The 22,848-nt window shown below is 38.0% G+C and overlaps 1 protein-coding gene across 2 annotated transcripts in view; it reads right to left on the minus strand.

Annotated features, from left to right (window-relative positions):
- Window positions 1–1,092: 1,092 nt before the first annotated feature.
- Window positions 1,093–22,848, minus strand: part of UBE3D (ubiquitin protein ligase E3D) — a 77,931-nt gene continuing 56,175 nt past the window's right edge. For both annotated transcript variants that reach the window (XM_063389541.1, XM_063389540.1), the window contains one exon: window positions 1,093–2,046. In XM_063389541.1, the coding sequence (XP_063245611.1) occupies window positions 2,034–2,046 (13 nt within the window). In that variant the 3' untranslated portion in view covers window positions 1,093–2,033. The remainder of the gene's footprint in view (window positions 2,047–22,848) is intronic.

Consider the following 22,848-nt stretch of genomic DNA (forward strand, 5'->3'; position numbering starts at 1 on the left):
AATAGGAGGGGAGAAAAAAGACCGAAAAAAATTGTCTTCAGGAACAGGAGTTCTGAATAACGTATTGCCTGGTACCTGGGAGAGTATACAATCATTTATTTTCTGAACATGGCCATATTTTCAAATGCAAGGACATCTGAGACAATTATATATTATCATATGTGGTCTGATATTTTCCTGTAATTTCAGTAGTTAAATGTCAGTAGAAGCCTCAGAGCTAGAATCAAGGAAAGGGGAAAATAACACTAAATGTGTCAAATTGCCCTGTCGCTGGTACAGACACAGATAGATAACTATAGCCATTGAGAACATGGGGAAGGAAAATATCCCCAGATGGGAGGCCATCTAGAAGAGGAAGATTTATTCTTTTTTTGGAGGGGATTTCACAACTTTACTTGTGGTGGGCCAACCCTGGCCAGCAGGTGGGTCAACCCTGGCCAGCAGGTAAGCACCCATGTGGCTACTCACTCATGCCCTCATTTCTTTACCAGCACGATGGGGCAGAAAACAGGAAGAAAAAAGCAAGGAAACCTGTGAGTTGAAAGACAGTTTAATAAATGAAGAGGAAAAAACAAAAGATCAAACAGAAATGGAACCAAGTGGAGCAAAGGCAGTAACTCATCACCTCCACAAGCAGACCAATGCTCAGGTATTCTCTGAGCAATCACAAACTTGGAAGACACCTCTCTCTCCCTTTCTTCCTCTACCACCACTTTCATTACTGTGTTTGATGCTGCATGGTACAGGATAGCCCCTTGGCCAATTCAGATCAGCTGTCCCTGCTGTGTCCCCCCCATCAACTTCTTGCCCCTCTTTACTGGGGAACGTGGGTGCAGAGTGGGAAATAAGAGGAAGTTCAGATATAGTCAAGATATTGATGAAGGAGCCACAAACCACAGCACCATAGGGGCTGTTATGAAGAAGGTTGCTCCCTACATGCAAAATAAGAACAGGGGTCATTTAAAGAGGCTGAAAAAGATTTTAAAGCTGGAATATTTCGGTGTGGTATGAATGATTTCTTTCTGCAAATTGCTCAGTCATTCTCTGGGAAGCTGAAACTGTCACAGAAATTAGGCAGAACAAATGGTAAACTAATTTAGAAAAAATATTTTATTCATAAAATGACTCAACATTGGTGCATAGACAACATATCTTGGAGCTAGATAATTTAGTCCCTGAATACAAAATTCAGAATAATTTTGTTCTTCCTTCAATCCTGAAAACTAAAATAATAACAGAAAAATTATATCCAGAGTGGGTGCTGTGAGGCCTCAGCTCCCTGTCTTTGGATGAATAAAACCAAGATGTCCAACACTTTGTAGAATTACTTTCCTTCATTAGGATCATTTAATGAATAAAGGGCATTAACTTTCCTTGAAATAATAATAATAATTATTCCAAATTACCACAAAACCTTGATTCTCCAAAACATTATCGATTTTTTAAAAATCTACATATGGTGCAGGGATGCAGAAACTGTTTTCCTTCATTCTCCAGCAGAGAGGTAAACCTTAATGCAGAAATAATATACATGATAAACATGTAAGTTTTACAAAAAACAGATTTTATGATATTATGTTTTAAAGTTGGACCTCTAACTTCACCAGAACAAAGAAGGTAAAGAACTCACATTAGTATCCATGACAATTTAAAATATTTGCTACCAGTTGAGAACTTTCCTAAGGATATATACGATGCTATCAAACTCTGGTAAAGGTAGTACAAGATACACAGGGCATTTCTTTTTGGCAGTGAAGACATCGTAACAGTCATCCCAGCTGGATGTCACAGGAGTGACAGGTAAGTCACTCATAGAATGACATCTAAGAATGCACTGGATACAAAATTCAACTCTGTCTTTGGTTTTGAAACACATTCAGATATGAAGAATATACTCATCCACCCCATCTTCTTTTGTATTGCCAGGGGATTTTCTTCTAGAAGTCCCACCACTGGAAGTTATCTGTATACATTGCTGCTGAAAATAAATCTAACAATAGTTTTCAAGACAGCTATCTTCGTTTTTCACATCTTCAAAAAGGCAACCTATAAAGGAAGCAAAAACATACTGTGATTAGTTTCAACATTGCAGGTTGAAGAAAGAAGTAAAGATGCTTCTTTGTACCAACAGAAATGATATAATAATCTTTTTACTTAATAACACACTAATGCAATGAGAAAACAGAGCCTGCATTTGTTATTTTTCCACCTCTTCTCTACCTAACATGTCTCCTAAAAATTCCAAAACTTTCTTTTTTTGCTCAAGCACTGCCTGTGTTGCAGAACTAAAACTTTTTTTTTCTCCCCCAGGATAACAAAGAATGTTTATCTCATCTAACTTAAAAGGCCATTTGATAGTATTCTGAAACTAGCTTAGATTAAACCTTTGATACATTCCTTGTTTTGTCTGAATATTAGTTTTTTTGAACAGTGCTGTCACTGTAAGTCAAATCCTGATTCCAAAGTCACAATGAGTCCAAAGTCATAAAGAAAAATGCCTTACATTTTGAAATAATCAGGAACCAAAATCTTACCCGAGGGGAGAAGACAAATACTTGTATATGATCAGAAGATAGCAAATTATGTACCTCTTCTCTTTAGTGCACTAAGTGAACTGTCTAACAGCTATTTAGAGGGAGGGTGATCTATCAAATACAAGAGACCTATAGGATTTCTGCTGTCCCAAACTCAATTTTCTTGGTCACATGCATGCAGCAGTTTCTCTTGTATGGTTTTGGTTTTGTTTAGCCTTCTTCAGGATCTGCAGGATACTAATACAGAAAGTTAAGTTAGCTGACTGGAGATGACACATCCAGATTTTTATCTGCCAAGGAGATTGCTTCACATATTTTTTGCTGACCACAAAGACAGAAAAACAGATGTACAGATGCCTTCACAAAAACACAAGAAGACAGAAAAATGACTACCAGGTTACACAACTGTTTTCTGAAAAGATACAAGCTGTTTCTCCTGTGTGATGAAGAACACACAAGAAAAGAACTTCTGAGACAAGACACTTCCTCATTGTTCTCTGCAAGAGCTTTCAACAGTCACTTAAGTGAAGATTAAAATTATCATCAATTACAGCTTTGGATTTTCAGAGCTGACCCTCCATCACCACTCTACTTGATGCTGTGACTAAAGAACTCATGAAGCATGATCAACCAGAAGGAACTGACTAGAAGCAAAAAAGACCACTGAGTATTCAGAACAGAGGAAAAAACAGAGTTAAACACTCCTTTTGGATCCTGTGCCTAAAGCATGTTTAAGAGTTACATGTCTGCTATAAAGGATGCAAAAAAGAGCAATTTTTAACATATATAAGATGGTTCTCAGAGAATCAGTCACACAAAGGATTCATGTCTAAATAACACATCTACAAGGGACATGACAACAATTCTTGGTTAACAATAGAAAAAGGTCATACAAACTCACTTCCTGAACATTCTTTTGCTACTCCAGGACTAACAGAAATAACCCAGTAGAAAACTGCAGTTACTGCATGGAAGGGTTTGTACAGACAACAAAACTGAGATCCCTGAAAGCTCCCACATCTCCATATCATTCTTTTCTTCTTCTAAACTGAAACTAAAATTCAGAAACAAAAATTTTAATGTCTTGCCTTAAACATAAGAAATTCTTTACTGTAAGGATGCTGAGGCACTGGAGCAGGTTACCCACAGAAGCTGTGGATGCCCCATCATTGGAAGTGCTCAAGGCCAGGCTGGATGGGGCTTTGAGCCACCTGGTCTAGTGGGAGGTGTCCCTGCCTGTGGTGGGAGATCAGAACAAGATGATCTCTCAGGTCCCTTCCAACCCAAACCATTCTATGATTCTGTGATTTAATGAACAGCCATTTTCAGAAATGTCTGTAGGCAAACCTTGCCAGCAAGCAACTGGCTGGCCAGGGTGGAAGTTGGCCTGCTTTCCCATGAAAATCTCATCACACTGACACATTCCCATCAGCTCCTTCAGCATTTTCCAGCAGTAAACTGATACATCAAAATAATATCTGTCAGCTCAACCAAGGGGAGTTGTAAAAGCCAGAGACTACTCATCATGTAGGGAAATTTATCCACTGTGCCAAATATTTCCACCCTCAAAGACAAAAATTGAAAGCAAAATCAATATGCTTGTCACCTTTCTCATGATTTAGTTGCTCAGATGAATAGAGACATATACACAGTTATGAGCAAACATAAAATCTTACCTCTGTAGAAGAGTCATAAGTTTTACAGGCTAGGGATGAAACCCTGCCATTAATCAAAATCAAAGACAAAATTCACATTGACATTAACAATGTAAGAGATTTGTCCTTGCATTGCAGGGAAAAAACAGAAAAATCAAGAAGCACAATAACCATCTCAATACACAAGATTCAAGATTTTAAGCAGATTTTTCTACCTGAGATTGCAGACTCCATTGCTACACAGTTTTGAAGTGCCATTAGAGTGTATATATTTGTTTAATTTGACTACTTGCTATATTTTATAATGCACAAAATACACTTTTCTTCTCCTTTGAGAGAATTACTTCAGCATAATGCTTCCCTAGACTCTCCTGCTAGGCACTCCTACTGCCCAATAAACTGAAAAGCAACAAACGCAATAATTTATTACTGTCTATGTTTATATTTACTACTGATGTGAATGAAAAGAGCACATTAGATCATCCCTACAGCTGACATACCAGCAAAAAAAAAAATGCAAATCATACTGTTTAAAAAACACCTGCAACTCATGAAAATACTTCAGAACCAAAGCAACTGAAACTAAACCACTTATGAAGTTTCACCTTATCCATCCAAAGTTCAATATGAAGTATATAAAATATTCCTTTATTATACTGCTACTGTAGATGCAGTTGGATATTTAACCAGCAGTAAACTATATGTTCTACATAATAAATGAATTACTATAGGTTGGGAAAATGGGACTACGTGGTTCTCCCCCAGTTTTCCATCTATTAAGATACCTTCTCTACAAGACAGACAACTACTAGCTTCTTCCAGCTTCAGTAGCAATGCTTTCAGTAAAGTCTGTACATCCAGTATTTCAGTGCTATGAGTGCATTTTGAAAGAAAAATAATGTGCCAAACAGTTATCTCATTTAGAAAGGTTTATTACTAAATTCAGAATAAAAGTCAGTTCTCTAATCAGGTTTTTTATTGACCTTATTTCAGCACATTGTCCCCTTCTTAAAACACTCAGCATAGCCAGTATTAATCCACTCTTAAGAACAATTTATGTACTCTACCATCCATACTTCTATGACAGGAGACATTGTTTTTTTCCTTTCCTCTCAATTATTTCTGAAGATTTAATCTTGCTCTGTCACAGAGTATCAAGTGCATCTAAGCCCTCTATCCCATTAGTTTCCACAGAGCCAGAAGCTGCCAAGACCTCTGGATAATGAACAAATATAAACTCCAAAATTTCAAGCATTTAAGAGATATCAATACAGAAGGAGCACCAGAGCACCACAGACATAAGAACAATAGATATATTTTACAAAATCACTCCCTTGGTAAACAATAAACCAGCATCAACTTTGTTAACATCTCTTGGAGCCAGGGCAAGTTAAGAAATCCAGGTAGAGAAGTCCAGTTTTAGAAGATGTGCTCTCTTGACTTTCTCAGGAAAATCATAGAATGCTTTGGGGTGGAAGAGACCATAAAGATTATCTAGTTCAAATCCCACTTGCCATGAGCAACCTGGTCAAACGAAATATGTACAAACACCAAGGAGAAAAAGGTGAAAGAAAGCAATTGTAAATTCTGAAAATATTTTTAAAACTATGGAGACCTAACAAATTTAGAGATAAAAGAAGGTGGTTCCAGATGGCTGAAGCTGTGTGGGGTTTTTGTTTTCTTTTTTCTCTGTTAGGGCTGGGACTAATGCACGGGAGATGCAGTTTTTGTGTTCAGACTCAGTGTTTATGAATTCTTATCTATAGTACAGTCTCACGAGTCATGAGCTCTAACTAACAAGGTAGAAAATGGATGCCTCTAAATCTTTACAAGGTCTTTTTAAGCATAAATTATCCAGTAATGAGATGACATCTATATTACTTATACTTTAAACCCAATAACTGACCACCCAAGGTCCACATTGCAGACCCTTTCACCCAATAAGAAAACACCACCCAAAACCATGAAGAAAAAGGTGAAGAAGGATTTAGCCAACACCTTAAATCCTCCATCTTGCCCCATATATATTACTATATACTAAAATCTTTAAGTTTTTCACCCTCTGATATCACACACTTCTATTCAAACTACACACCAACAACCCCAGTGCTATCACTCAATTTCAGAAGCGTGTCCCACAGCCTCAGGTAAATGCAGTTCTTGCTTGAGGGTCAGAGCATTTTAGCACAGAGAGCCTGAAATTCTCATTTTCCAGGGTTCCAGCAAAGCTGGTGGAAAGAAATCTCTTCTACCAAGTGAGAGGTAACACTTCTAACACTAGGTGAGCTGGCAGGGTGGATGACTGCTGTAAGAGAAGTAGGAGCATGATAGAAGCAGCTAAACAACAAATTTTGAAGAAATACAATCTGCAAATCAGCTAAGGAAGGAAAAAGTAGTTCAATCTTTGAATCAGCTGCAAGAACCAGAACAAGAGCCAGATCCTCACTTCCAAAGAATAGGAAATACTATGTCAAAAGTTGCATTCTGATCTTATAATACAAGCTTTGAAACTGTTCTTATGTTCTTCTCTTTTAAGGAGTCCAAATGAATGGTGCATAAAAATCTCTACTATGTCTCTCAAAGCTGACAATGAAGGATTTTCAATACCTATGTCTCTCCTAAGAGCTAAACAAAAGTATGTAGAAGATACAGAATATCTCTTCTGTTTTAGAGAGGGAATTGTACTTTTGTTTATTCCTGCATAATTATAAAGGAAAATAGTGGGTTGAAAGTAGTTACGTATGCCTCAGTTTCAGCAGAAGAAATTAAGTCTCTGAATGCTTCCTGAAATATGACTGCTTTGGTTTTTTCCACTGCACAACAAAGAATAAAACACCACCCAGCTCAAACCTGAAGCTTAAACTTATAAAAGACATTTTATTGTTGTCGTCTTTGAACATCAGACCAATTTTTAAACACTACCACACACAGTTCATAATGCTACATTGTGTTTTAGAAGAACAAAACTTACATGGCTATCTTAAATCATATCTACTGCAACAGACAGTCTGTACATAGACAGATACCCAGGCATTAATCTTGCACATGTGCTAGTGTGAAATCAGGTGTGATGAAACGACTGCAGAGGAAACGCTGATTACACACCAGCAAGGCTACAGCCTACAATCAACATCAAATGCTGTATTTATTTCCACTCAAGGCTGACAGGTAATCAAGCAATGCCATGCCATCCATGTGCACAGGAAGAGAATAACCTTCCCAAAAAGACAAGGACAGCTGTGGGCAGACCTCTGCTCCTAGATCCAGCTGTGCTGGATGATACTAATCTCACAGGCTCATGGTGTTTCTCTGCTGCAAGTTACCATTCCTCTCCTCCACAAAAGACCACTTCAGAGTTTCTCCTAGTGTCTAGTGATAGTGTCAGACTAATACACCAAACTCTGCCCTCTCCCTCTGGTCTGCACTAAATGGATGGGTTTATCCTAGAATTAAGAAAGGGAGGGTTTGCACAAACAATTCTGCAGGCAGATCACAGAGGAGAGACAAATCTCTGGTGGAAACAAGAGTGAAGAGCTGAGAACAGTGTTTTTTTCCACATGTACAGCTGGATTTGAAAGATAACATATACTCAAAGCCTCAGACCAGTCTAATTCACATCCAGATTTGTATTGCTACAAATGTTATGGCTAGTGCTAAGTGTTATGGCTTAAGCCTTAATAACTACAGCTAGTACAACTGCTTGTGTGGTTGCAATTACATCACAGTCAAGATGCCCTGTACATAGAATACACTTCTACCTTGGAAAAGAATCAGAGAAAGTGATATAAATATGTTTGTGTGAATATAACTGAACCTACATATCCCTTATCCCCATATTTAATAATGCATTAATACCACTACAGGGACAATGTGCATAAACAGACAGAGAAGGCCATAACCTTGCCTGACACATTTCTCACTCCTGTAAAATAAAGACAGATCAACGAGTGGGAGGATTGAAGCACCTGCACCATGCCTAGGTCCCAGCTCTATAAATACTTGATTTCTGATAAACTCTGCAAGAAATTTGGTGTTGCCATCGGTGCTAAAAGGGACAGAGCAGTCAAAGAAATGAGGCCTTTCCCAGAGAGGAAACAGTGATCCTTCCATTCCTGCACCACCAACAGAAGCAGTGACAACTTGTAACTGTTACCATTACCCAGTGGATTAGCAACCACTAGCAATGGCTGATTATAAATAACCACATTAAATCTTAAGACTTCACCTGCCTACCCACACCATACAGTTTATATATTTGTTCTCACCTAACAATCTGGGATCAAGTCTGCTGATGCACAAATACCCTGTTCCAGAAATACACTTTGGCACCAGTGTGAATGAATGGACACAAAGCAGATGGCATCAGATGAGCAGAGACGTGAGAGAACATTAACTGCTATATTTACATTGCTCCCACTGAATCCAGAGACCCATAAAAAAGCAGCTGTCTTTTCCAGACTTGAATGTTACCAAGCTGTTGCATATTACCCCTAGATCTCTGGAGTGGCTTTTGGGGAGAGCAAAGGGATTTTTAGAGGAAACTGGAGAGTAAAGCAGCCTGTTCACTACTAGAAGAATGAAAGGAGCCATAGACAGAATCATTATGGTTGGAAAAGACCTCCAAGGTGAGGGTCAGTCTAAAAGTGTTCATGACTATCACTATCATGCTCAAGGTCCAAAGGAGACAGAAACTAAAATACGTCCATAATACTGTCTCAGCTAAACACTGCAGCACTGTGCTGCACAGGACTATGTCATGAAGGCAATAATGAAGCCTCCAGAAGTACAGATTGTGGAACCATGCTATCCCAACAAACTAAAACCCTGCCAGCTGGGGTTGAAGAACAAAGGTATGTGGAATGGCAGCTTTGCAGTCTGACCCACTAAACCTTCAGGGCTCAGATTTGGGTATGGAGGAGGGGACATTCTGTGAAGGACTCTTACCTCACTCACTCTGATGTCAAGGTCATTCTTTAGCGGATATAACTGCAGGGAATTTCACATTGCAATGAGTATGTGGTTCAAACAGCTTTAAGGTCTTACAGGAAACATAATTTTCATCAGTGCTATGCTATCACAAAAGCAGAGGTGGCAATAGAAAGCTTGGAAAAACCTGGCTTCAGCAGACCTATCATCTGAAGAGTGAAATTCCCCAGAACTCCTAGGAGAAGCCTGGGGAAAGGTAAGTCCTCTGCTGTACAATGTGAAAGGCACTGTACATCTGTGGGCTTCCCAGTCTTCAGTGCAGGAAGAAATTGATTAGATCATCACTCTGATAAATGACTTCTCCAGTCCAAGGTGGAGAAAATGTGAAATACAACCAAAACAACCGAGCAGAAAGAGAATTAGATTCCTTTCATTCGATTTCTAGTGGAATGAAGTTTAACCAAAGCAAGGGTTTCCCTCTTTAAATATGATTTCTCAATCTGATAACTTACCTCCAGGATTTAAGAAATAAACCCATCTAGAAATCAGCATGCATTCTTTCAACCTAATCCTTCCTAAAGTATTAATTTCTTAATGAAGCTAGATTTGAAACGTGACAGAGATAAATGAGAAAAAATAAGAGATTCCCCCAAAGTACCAGGCTGTGCATTTGTACTGCAAGCTATCACTTTGCTATTGTTAACAGTTGTATGCTGAAACTTGCCAAAGCTTTAGAGAGAAAACCACTGGCAGTTGCAAAAACAGTAGAAAATAAATCTCTGCATGTTTTTAGCTGATATGAAGACAAGCAATTCTTTAAAATTTTAGATCAAGTAGTTCTTTGTGAAAAAAGAAGTTTTTTGGCATTTGTTTTCTTTCAGGATGAGATGGCTATTAATCTTTTTGTTTCTTTACATCTAGAAGCCCCAAAACTTCATGGCTTCATTTTGTTTTCTGCCAACGCTTCCTCATTAGCTTGTACTATTTTTATTTCCATGGCAGACATTACTTCTTGTGGTACCCATCATTAAGACAGGCACAGAAATAGCAGTATTATTTACCTTTGCTAGTCTTACATACACTTTCTTGAATGTAAACCATAACAGGGGGTGTAACTGGGTACTAATGTTGCATTGCAATTACTGATACAAAATGAACTGAGCTAAAAACCCCACGGAATTTAGGATTTTCTTAGTCAACACCAGATGAAGTTTGGTTTTTACTGTAGTAATCACCACACTCCAAACTTAAAACTAACCACGCAGTCAGAGCAGCACATACGTTTCTGCATCAGGTGGTTTTAAACTGCTGCAGAAAAACATTTGTTTAAGTACACATATGCATGGGCAGTTGTGAAACACAGGTTAACCTAAAACAAGGCACTGCAAGCTGCTGTGTCTGCATGCTAGCTGTATCTTAAAGCTACATATGTGAAGAAATTAATGCCTGGCAGCCCAAATTGAAACATATGATGCAGCTTCTAAAAGCTTCTTAGCCTTGCAGAGAGGTGTGTTATGAGGCTGAATTGGAGGAGGGCGGGTCTGCCACCCTTTCCAAGCCCTGCACTCCAGCAGGCCATTCCACACTCTCAGTCTGCTGTCGCGGCAGGACTTGCTCCTGCACGATTCCCTGAAAGCCATGTCACTCTAAGCCTTTGCTCTGCTTTTCCAGTTTTCATGCCACTAGATTTCTCTGCACTCTTGGGAAGCTGTTTCAACTGATCAGAACCAATAACATACTGCTGCATCTTCCCCAGAAAGGGAAAGAACTGACACACCAGTGCTGCTGTGGCACTCGGCAGCTGCATCTTTTATAGTATTTCAGCATTGAAGCCGAGGATGAAAAAAGCCCTAAGCAAGGCACTATGAATAGTCTGCTGTCTTATAAAACAAAGATCTAAACAGAGAAATATATGGATTTATTTTGTTGACCATGAAGCAAGTGAATTGTACCTAATTCCAGGGAGAATAAATAAGGTCAGCTAAGTGGACACATAATCTCTCTTCTTAACAGTGAATCTCCTCTCTCAAAACTAAGCTGATAAAGTATGGTGCATGTCAGGTGTGTTTCACAGCACATTATGCACTTAAGTCATTTATTAGATCCTGGCTTACCCAGATGTGTGACATTCTGGCCATTTGCATGGCTGTTGCTCTCAACTAGATGCTCTTAGGTGGTATGCTCTGCAACAAAATTATGAAACATCCTATCTCACCAAAATAACCTCTTACTCTACTTCAATCCTATTATGTCTTAAAAAGAGGTAGTGCTAATATATGTGAAAGAGAAAAATTGGTTTTAGGTCTTTACTACACAGTTACACAGCTGGAGTCTAAGCTGGCAAATGTGTCGTTTCCTCTGCTTTTAGCCATGAAGTACTGTAGCACACTCTAAAACAGAAAGGTGACTTTCAAGTGCTTTATCATCCAAACCAGGAAAATGAATAACATATTCTTCTATTATCAGCTTCATTTTCCAGCTCAAAAGATCACTTCACCATAAACTAACATTTTCTCTGTTATTTCCTATTACTGAATCATTCCCCACAGTAACTCAAATCATCTTTCTTCTATTTTTAACCACTACCCCCAACATTTTTTTTCTGACTCTAATCAATCTATCTCCCTTAAACCCACACAATACACCTTTCATCAGGATTTACCTCCAGCCTGTACTGTGTCAGATGTACTGCAGTAGGAGATAAAGTCTTGCTCACAGTTTCTCCAGGAAAAGCAAGATTACTACAAAAATAGTTATTTGTTTCCCAGCTGCAGCAGCAGGTAAAATCTAGAAGCCAGAATCCCCTTCAGGGTCTGGCTGGAGATGCCTTTCCTTGCTTATGTTTCTTGTCTTTTTTCTCCCCTCAACTCCCTTGTCCTTTATAGGAGTAAAACAGCAGGCTAAGATCATTTCAGGTTTAGAAGAAATAAGCTGGAAAAGCTAAAGAGAAAGAGGAACTGAACAGGAAACCTAAGAAGAAAGGAGGAGAAAGCAGTATACAAACTGAAGTGTAGGCAAGCATTTGCACTAAATAAAAGAGATGTAATTGGGGTGCATTAACAAGGCTACCACACTGGCATCAACCAAAGAAATTATTTGGGTTTTCCTCACACTCTCTTTAACTCCTAGTGTAAGAGCAATATAGTTATCTCCAGGATTCACCACTGGCAAGACACCAGAGACATTAGATATTAATGTTATAGGTCAATGAATCTTTGAATTTTAATTTAATGAAAATCAGTCTTTCTCTCTTTGTCCAAATTTAGGCCCCTGTTCAGAATCTGTTTGAGGCCAATAATAAGACAACTTTCTCATCTCTTAACACTGAAATGCCTTAGAAAACTCAATAGGCAGGTAAAACTGACAGAGAAAATTACAGAGCAGCACCAAAGGTCACACACTCTGCCTTCAAACAGATTGTTAAGGAAAGATTTATTAAAAACTACTGTCATAAGTTACTTTACAAACAAAGAGACCACAAGGAAATCAGCCAACCACTTTGGTTAATACTCTACTTGCTGATGGCCTGGAGGGTATAATTGCAGTTTAATTTTGCTTTTGTCTCCAAACTGTTAAATTTTTTATCTAAAAAGAAAATCTACCAAGTCCTGAAAGCCAAGAAATGGTCTACCCTCTTCATATCCTGCAATGTTTATAGTTAGTTACGTCACAGAAACCAGTACACAGATGTAAACTGGGTTTCTAAGAGTCTCCCTTAGGAAATGCTGCAGGAGCAGAGCACACTATGATGTCATGCTGAAACTTCTGGGATATCTTGCCACATAACTCAACGTTGCCACAGTGTCAGATGTGGCCATCTCCTGTGTGCACACCCATTGCTCAACATCCCAAACCCCAATGCTGACATATGATATGAAGTAACAGTAAGATGTGAGGAGGGGGCAGACAGAGCATGACATAGAAGGGATGCATTAGAGAACAGAAATAAATGATATCTTTTATTGAGAGGGATTTGGTTATATGCTCACATTTACACACAATCTTGATTTTTATGCAATCCAAACAGTCAAATCTACCATAACTCTAAAGAAAACAGTAGTGGAGATCAAAGGAGAATGTGGCACTGTTACATAACACTTTGAAACTAGATAGGTTGAACACATGTCTTCATTAGGTTATCTTTTGAAAAATTTATGGAAAAAAAGCAAGTTTGAAAAATTAGCTGCTTAAATTCTCTCTTTGCTTCCTGGCAGTTAAAACTGGAATCAGAATAAATACTTCCCTGCATGAGGTATGAGGATTAATTTGTTTGTGTATATAAATGGGTATTTAAGTATCAACTTCTATTTTATTTTTAACACCTTATTGGGACTACTGCATTCCAACCAGAGTTCAGCTTTTGGCAAGAGATTAAGACTGAGTTAAAACAGGAACAGGTGTTTAGAAGATGATATGGCTGCAATAAAAGCACAAACCAAGAAGATGAAGGAAAAAATTACATAAGGCAATCATTTGTATCGTGTGAAATAGAGAGAAGAAAACATAAAACCACAATAACTAAGGGATATTTAGCAAAATGATTTTTCCTACTATGATTCATTCCCAGGGGGACAGAGTCTGAGCAGGGCTGTCCTTTGGTCCCAGGTCATCCCGTTCCTGTACAATCTCATGATGCCTATTAAATGGTCAAGCATTCAGTAAATACTGCTTAATATTGGTTGGGTAATAAAACATTTTCAAAGCCTCTAAAGGATGTAGGATTTTAAGGCCACTCTCAGTGAGATTTGAGCTCTTAAATTACATTAGGTATTTTTACCGTGTGGATTTCTGGTCTCTAAGATCCCTATAGCCATTACTGGGTCAAACTGATATTTATTTCTAGGGATTGAGCACATCTTTTACCAGCTGCAATCAGAACAAAAGCTGAAGCCACCCATTTTAAAGCTGAAACTCACGAAAACAGATGTTTTCTTGGTAAAAAGGACAGTTACTGACCTTGAAGCTTCATAAGAAAATACAGTATTTACCATTTTAGATTTTTTTCCTTTAGCAATTATCTAATTGAAGATAAAAGCTTTGAAGTATTTTTTTAAAGCAGACTGTGCTCAAACATCAATCCTGCAAGTTAAACCTCTTTTCATCAAGATTTACTATTAATTTCATACAAAAGTAAAAGTAAATAAAGGGAATATTTTTAAAGGCAAAGATCCATGAGGCAGTAGTTGTTGAAAGATGTATGAGGCTTATTATTACTTTGTTTATTGCCACTTTCTTGTAAGAGTAGGACGTGATGTACAAAATAAATAAAATTTAACTATGGAGATACTAGGAAGACTCTCCATGGGCAGCATGAGCCCTCAGCTCTGGGAACTCTCAGCATGATTGAACCTCAAAAGTCAAAAGTTTGACTGCGAACATCATAAGAAATTTAAATGGTTGTCTAGACTATACTGAAGTCCCTTATGCCTTTCATTATAAAAAAGCATGCCTGTAGAACAACTGAGAGAAGGAATGTCGTAATGTAATTTTTGCATGCTAGATGTTTATTTTCCTGGTATTATATGATTCTTGCATTTTAAGAAGGTTTAATGCAATTAACTTTGACTTCAGTACATTTAAACTGCATCCTTTCTAGTCCGTACTTCTTGTCAGTAGTCACCCATGAGAAAGGTCTATTAAATTAGCAAGAGAGAAAGATAGATTTTAAAACAAGTGATGACAGAGAATTCTCTTTGAACAAAAATACTGAAAAAGAATTTGAACTGAGACAAATTCCCTCTTCCTTTTGATTCTAATGATTTCCTCAACAACAACATGGTTATTCGGGAGATGAACTTTGCCCCGGATCCTTGATTCTGTACACATATTGGAACACCTCTATTGCCCAAGGGAGGCAATTATTCATGTGGTGAAGTGCTTATGGGAGTCAAATCTAGACTCATACATAGTTTATGGATTTCTGCCTCTGACAGGCACCAGACAATTTGAAATACTTACTCTCTATCAGGACAGATTTGGAAAATTTTGATGAATGCATCAATTAATGGCAATTGAAAGTTAATTTGCCTTCCAAAAGGAAGGGCTGTACAAGGAGCCAGGGGGATTTTAAGACAGAGCTTGAACCATTGATGACCCACAATATTATCTTCAATAACAGGACTAAATTTATGAAATACAAGAATTCCATATGGTCCCAGCTATAAACCAGATCAATTATTGCAAGTCTGTGAAGTAAAAACTGATCACATAATCTAGGAAAAACAACTGATAGCATAGAATCCACAGTAAAACCCTTTCTGAACCAGTCTCTTCATTGGATTCCTATCCCAGCATGTCAGAAGAGCAGCAACAGTGGGAAATGCAAGTTAACACTCTCAAGCAGAGGTCAGACTGACCCCACTCACTGGCCTCAGGACAGCAATTTCCAGTGCAGGGGCTGGACTGACCTTTTGCAACAATGACCTTTTGCAAACTGTAGCACCACCAGAAGATTCTGAATCTCAAAACCCTCATACTGTTCTTCTCAATTAACCATGACTATTCAGAAACAGGAACAAACCCCAAACATAGGCATTTAATAACTCAAAGCCAAACACTCATTCCAAGAATAGGCTTTTTTCCTCACCAAATGAAATATCAAAGATTATACAAGGACCCCAGCTGCCTTCACTAATGTAATTCACCAGAGAAGTATGCATTTCTTTTATGGAAGGTTAAGCAATAACCAAACAGTCTTGCAAACTTCCTCCCCACTGTGTTGGCACACCTGCATACTCACTGGATAATGTCAAAGAGACAGAAGGGACAAGGTTACAAAACAAGAGTCTGGGCCAGATGGAAAGGCTACCTTAGGTTAGATAGGTTGCTGCTGAATAGAAAACTACCACCCTCTATATCACAGCAATGGGAGCTGATGTACAGATCATTGAAACAGTCAAAATAAAGGTACAGGCAATGTCATGTGAATGAACACTGAATGGACATGGTATTAAAATGTCTCCAAATACACTCTGAAAGCAGCGTGTTCTATAGGCAACCTTTCACCATATTCAGCTTTACACAGAGAAGTCACATAAGGAATACAGAAGGCAGCTTTCTATATCATATTCTGTTACTTCTTGAAATTATTTTCATGTCTAGTTTATAATGGAAAATATAGGTAAAATGATTCCATTTGTCTTCTCTGACCTCCAGGTGACCCTGCCTAGAAGCCCCAGACCTTTGCTCTCTCCAAAGATCTCTTTTACTTCTTCTAAATTGTGAGGAAGAGTTCACTCCCTTAAGGATGTGAAATCTAACAAAAATTAAGCAAACAGGAAAACCTCAGGCATTTACACACATTTAAACACAACCACCAAACCAATCTCCCCAGAAAACCTTCAGAGAACTGGATTTACAAAGCAGAGTGCAGATGCATCTATTGAACAGTGCACCCTCTCCTCTTCCATCACTTTTATTTACCCATTTCATTTCTAATAAGAGTATATCAGCTCTGAAACGGAGGGATGTGTATCCATCTACTACCACAGCATATGCTTGCACTGTGACAGAACCAAAGGGTTCAACAAGACAAGAATTCCTGTGAGCATTAACTATCTCCCTTCATAACCATTTTAAGGAGCTCATAAAGAGTTTCCTCCCACACTCACTTTCTGCAGCTTCTCTTTCCTGTCCACCTTTGCCATGTTTTGATTTAAATTTGAAATAATCTCCTTGGATAGTGCACCATGCTTTTAATTTTTCAGCCAAGTGCTATGCACAGCTTTCATCTGTAATAGTAACAGATTGCCCAAGGACACACGCAATGAGTCATGGAAAGAGTAAGGATTTCCTGGCTCTAAATCCAATGCTCAGACAAGGCCTCTCATGTTTCCAATTTTCAGGAAGTGGCAGGTGGGGAGAAGACAAAAGAAAAAAAGACGGGAGGGAGACTTTTTTAGGTAAACAAAACAGACAACCAGAAAAAATCTGCACAAGCTCTTCCTCTTCTCACTTTCAGATAACTGGTGTAACAGTAATCACAGATCTGCTGAAGAGCTTATATCTGGTATTAAAAAAACGCAATGGACAGAACAGAGGAAATATATCAATCGGGAAAAAGACACAAAAAAAAGCTTAAAGCAGAAAGAATTTTTATTTCTTGCTCAACAAGCCTGGAAACAGAAGAGAAAGGAACTTACTTGCTTTCAGGGCAAAGGAATTTGGAAGCTTACTCCCAAACAGGAGTGCAGGTAACAGCATTAGCATATGCCCACTGCAGAACCATGAAAAAATCTGGGGGCTGCGAACATGGAAATAGGTGACATGAACTGGTTCTCACCTGAACACACTTCAGAGAGACTGTGTGTTACACAGCTGGTCTACTTAACTTAGGAAACTGATCCCCCCAAGACCAACTATAATTAGAAAAAGATGAGGAAGATTCAAGAGACAAATGCAGATCATGCAGAGGTGATGTATCAGCATCCCCAAAATAACTAATATATATCCTAATAATGCCACCTACTCCAAAAAAATATGCAACTATTTACAAGACCCATTATGTCACAAAAGAACAGGAGAATAATATTTCATCCCCATAAAAATAGGCCACACATCACATTCTGAAAAGGGATCCAAGCAAAAAAATAAACAGATTAAGATACAAGTTGTAGTCATTTATCACTGCAAAGCACATCTCACACATGGGCTTTGACAGCACCCTGGATAACTGGCTAAAATGAGACCCATTTCAAAATGAAATAGAAGTTAAAACACTGGTGTCAGACAAAGGCATTAACTGCACACACGTATGGGACTTACTTAGGGACTGCTTGTCTCATTGAGCTGGGATAATGCGATTATCTAGAGACTACTGTCAAACCAATATTTGCACTCCTGATCTAACCATCACTGAAGAGATCTAGTGCAACATCTAACAAGTGCACTCAACCCTACACCTCAGAAACTGAATGGCTTCTTTGGGTCCCTCTGTCCTAGTTAAACAACTGGCTGCAACAACAGCCATCACCATGGACAGCAAATTACTTCAGGAGAGGGTGAGAAGCGAGTGAGCCAGGAGGCAGCTCCTTCCAGATTCCCAGAGACACACAAGCAGCGAGTAGCACAGCATTAGCCTGCACATTGTCCAAGGCCCTGCTGACAAAAGACACTGAAAGGCTGAAGTCCTCAATGCCCTTTTTGCCTGTCTTTACTATTAATCAGCCTGCAAGAATCCCAGGCCCCTGAGACCAGCAGGGAAGTCTGTAAGAAGAAGACTTACTCTTCATGAAGAAGGACCAGGTGACAGAACACTTCTACTGGACCTACACCTGCATCAGGAAAAGTGTTGCTAGCAAGTTGAGGGAGGTCATCCTTCACTCCAAATCAGCACTGCTCTAAGGGCACATCTGGACTGCTGGGTCCAGGTCTGGGCTCCCCAGTACAAGATATGGATTTAATGAAGTGAGGAAAGGGCTAAGAAAAGGCTAAGGGACCATGAGGATGACTAAGAGATTGGAGCATCTTTCATATGAGGAGAGGCTGAGACCTGGGACTGTTCAGCCTGGACAAGAGAAGGGCCAGGGAGATCATACCAAAGGGTAAAAATACCTGATGGGAGGGAGTGAAGAAGAGGGAGCCAGACTCTTCCCAGTAGTGCCTGCTAACAGGACAAGAGGCAATAAGCACAAATTAAAGAGCATGAAATTCCTTCTGAACACTTTTTGACAGTAACAGGGTAGAACACAGGCACAGGCTGCCCAGGGAGGTTGTGGAGTCTTTATCCTCGTGGGTATTTTAAAACCCAGCTGGGCATGGTCCTGGGTAACAAGCTCTAGTTGACTGTGCTTTAGCAGGATATTGGACTAGATGATATCAAGAGGTGATGTCCAACCTCAATGACTCTGTGACTCAGTAAATGTATTTCTGTTGCATGCCTTTTTTAAGTGAAGCAGTTAATTAACAAAGATTAGTAACTGAGGCATCCTTGAACACAAATGGTTCAAATGTTTTGTAAAACCTACAAACTGGACTTTGTCTACTCTGCTCTTTTGGGGGGTTTAGACAGTGCAAATTTCACACTTCCTCTTAATTTTGCTGCCTAAGTTTCTTTTATAAATCAAATTCCTTCATTGAAAGGAAGTATATCCTTCACTTGAAAGATACTGTAGTCAAATATTGGACAGAAAGTACTTCTGAATTAAACCTTATCTGGCAGTTTTTGTTGACCGTCCTTCTCTTCTCCTCCTTTGCAACCTCTTTCCTTTATATAACAATATAGTATGAATCCATCCTTCAGCTCATGGCTCCATGTATTATTCTCTTCAAGCTTCTTTTCTTCCCCCCTCTTTTTCTTTGTTTCCCAGCCACTGAATACTTTCCAGTTTCAGATGAAAATAACAATTAGGTTTTATTATTATGAGACCTTTTCTTGTACTGATAAAAATCTTATTATGCAAAACAAAGCTAGAACAATTTCTTTAACAATGAGATTTTCATGTTCATTTTTAACTTTGTTTTAGAAAACATTAATGACCTTCAAGATGAATCTATTTTCCAGATTCTTTCTTCCAATTATTCTTCTTAATTTTTTAATCCAATTTTACCATCAAAGGTAAATATATATGAACAAAGTATACACTGGAGTCATATCTCCCTGGAGGCATCATTTTGGATAACTGAACTATAATTATTGCAGCACATTGGTCTGCTCTAAGACTTTCAAAATACTGTTTAAAACATCTTCTTCAGGGCAAGGCCACTAAAAAAAACATACTGTTGAACCATAATTGCCTGCATTATGAAAAAAAAAATCAGCATTTCCCAAAGTTCAGTGAATGAAAAATAGCATAAATTAGTAGAAATGTAGAAAAACGATCATCAAGAACAAGTTAGAGATGTTCCAAATCTGAGGATCACTGCATGACCTTGAGGTCTGACCGAAATAACTTGAAGTTCTTCAAAATTTTACCAGCTTTATAAGATAAACACTAAGAACTACCAAGATCAAAACCAGAGACTTAACATTTCTGCATGAAAACTTTTACTAAAACTGTACTGAGTTAGTGGAAAAATAAAAATGAATTTTTTTTTGCCTCAAACTTTTAAAACAATCATTCTCCTGGACTTCTCACACTAAACCCCTTGCTGCTTGACACACAATATGAACAGATATTTTTTATTCACTTTGAACATCTGCCACATCATTTCACTCACTTTGTATCCTGAATTTAAGCATTTTATACAAAATTTTATTGCACTGCATATACAAATAAAAACAACACTCAAAAGGGATTTTGATCCCCAAACCCTAAATCTCTTTACTAACCCAAATTAAAAGAACATGTTTGCTTGCATGTGCAAGGGTTACTTTTATAATGTGACTAATCTTCCTAACTTTACTTATTTAAAATAATTAATTATTCCTTAGTGTGCTTTTTAAAATAGGGTTTGTAATCTTTAAATCTCAGGGATCTTTCCAAAAAGCTAGGTTTTTTTCACATTACACATTTTTTATTCACAGTCATAGACACATGTCCACTGTGCATTACAAAAAGTCCAACTAAAGGAAGAAAATGCTTTGCACTTTTCTCTATCTTCTGTCTCTGGCTGATCTTCTATTTCCAACTATAAAACACAAATAAACCCTGTTTAAAAGACAGAAAGACTGAAAAACAGAAGGAAAGGAAAGCACAGACCTTGAACACCAGGAGTAAAATTAAATTAGTTAACTGCTAGAAGCATGAAGCATTAATGAAATAGAAATAGGAATTTTCCCCTTATGAGGAACATTTATTCAGTGTTAATTAAATTCTTTTATTCAAAATCTATACTTACCCAAGTGTAAAAATATTACATCATATCAATAACTGCAGAGTGTAAGCAAGTGTAAGCAACTACATTATAAGCATCTTTTTCCCATCTAGTGGAGGAAGGCCTTTAAATCATTTATACTGATTGAAGTCTTCAAATAAAGGACAAAAAACCAACAGAGAACCCTCTGCATGAACCAGCAGCCACAGCTATTAATGTGCTTGTCTAACAAATAGCTATCAGAGATTAGCTTCAAGCATTTGCTTGCAAAGTTCACATGCAACAGTGTTAATGAGGAACTTTCAGAGTCTGCAATAATTATTTCTCCACAATGTATCTAGCTGGCTGCTTTATTCATTTGCAGGCCAGTTCTGCACCACTGAAGCCAAAGAGAGTTTTGATATTAACTTTAAAAGGTTCAGGTCCTTGTCTACAATGTTGAGCTATCACCACAAAGGCTTCAGGTGCTTTTCTGTAACACCACACAAAATAATTAAAGCAAAGATGCCACCACTAAGGAACCATCACTAGAATTTTTAAGCTTATAAGATGACAAAAGGCTCCTATGTCTTCAGGCAGACACCCTAAATGATTGCCTAACTTTAAAAACCACTCAGTATTTTTTCATTTGAATGAGAACTCTATGTCATCCAAATTTTTGACAATTTTTGGAATGGTGAAAAAATTAGAAAATTAAAAAATTGGAATGAAAATGGTGAAAAAAATTGGAATGGTGAAAACTGGACTGACAAGCCACTTCTGCATAAACAGAGTAGCATGTGAGATAAAGATAATATCTTTATATGAAATTCTTTTTCTGTGACTTGCATCTTCTTCAAGAAGATTACCTTGTGTAAGAAAATATTATGGGGTTGTTTTGAGAATCATTTTGGAGGATTCAATCAGGCATTCAGCTGCTTTGTAAATTATCTGAATGTAGATTGAGAAAGGAGTATAATCCAACAGTGACATGGCACTTTAATAAGTATTAGTGCTTTAACCAGTATCGGTATTGTTGTAGAAGAGTCCCACTTGACTTCTTCATTGTTTTGTATTAGGAATGCATGCTCTGCCTTTGCAGGAAGGGCTTACATAAAATGATTAGCTACCAAGTGTCACCAGGGTTTTCTCCAGCTTCCAAGCTACACTTAAAAAATTCGTAAACACTGTCTCACTTCTAACAGCTCATTTTAACTAAATTACATGAGTACAATCATTTCCAGGTGGAATTGGAGCTCTGCTTCATCTAAATCTAGTGTTGTGGATACAGCCTTGTTGAATGCTAGAGTCCGCAGAAGACGATCTAATTACCAGGCAAATGGGAGAATGGTCGCTCCCCAAACCCCTCACACAGGAGTGGCTTAAAAAACTTAGAATAAGACTCAGCAGGTCTTTCAAAATCAATCTTAGCATTGAACCATATAGCTCAGACACGTAAAAGCTTACAGAACAGAAGACAGTAAGTTTTACAGACATTATTTAGTCTCAGTATACATCCTACCTTAAAATAGAAAAGCAGACACTTAACAGAATATATCCTCAGGACAATCATGCAGAATAGACACTTTTGATTAATTTAACTAGTCACTAGCGACTGCTCCACAAAAATACAGCTGAAAATGCATTTCCTTTCTGTGCAAGCAGAGAAGGTAAACTGAAATATGAAGGTTTCTGTGTGTTCAGCAGACTTTTTTTTTTTTTAAGAAGTGAAGTTGATTCTACTTTGCTACAAAGAATATAAAACCCTGTTGTTCCCCTCTCAAACCTGAAAAGAGGCAAACACAATTAGGTAACTGTAAGTATTAAAAGTTAGTTTCTATACAGGGAAAAGGTGCAAGAATTACAGAGCTGTGTGCTCATAAATGGCATGGAAACAAAGTAAATTTGTATCTAATAAAAATGAAACAGTAACATGGAAACTCACCAGTGCCTAAAATTCAAAATGGTTAACAAATTGGGAAACAAGACAGTCCTAGAAT

The sequence above is a fragment of the Prinia subflava genome, chromosome 2 (assembly GCF_021018805.1).
Source record: "Prinia subflava isolate CZ2003 ecotype Zambia chromosome 2, Cam_Psub_1.2, whole genome shotgun sequence".
Taxonomy (NCBI): Eukaryota; Metazoa; Chordata; class Aves; order Passeriformes; family Cisticolidae; genus Prinia; species Prinia subflava.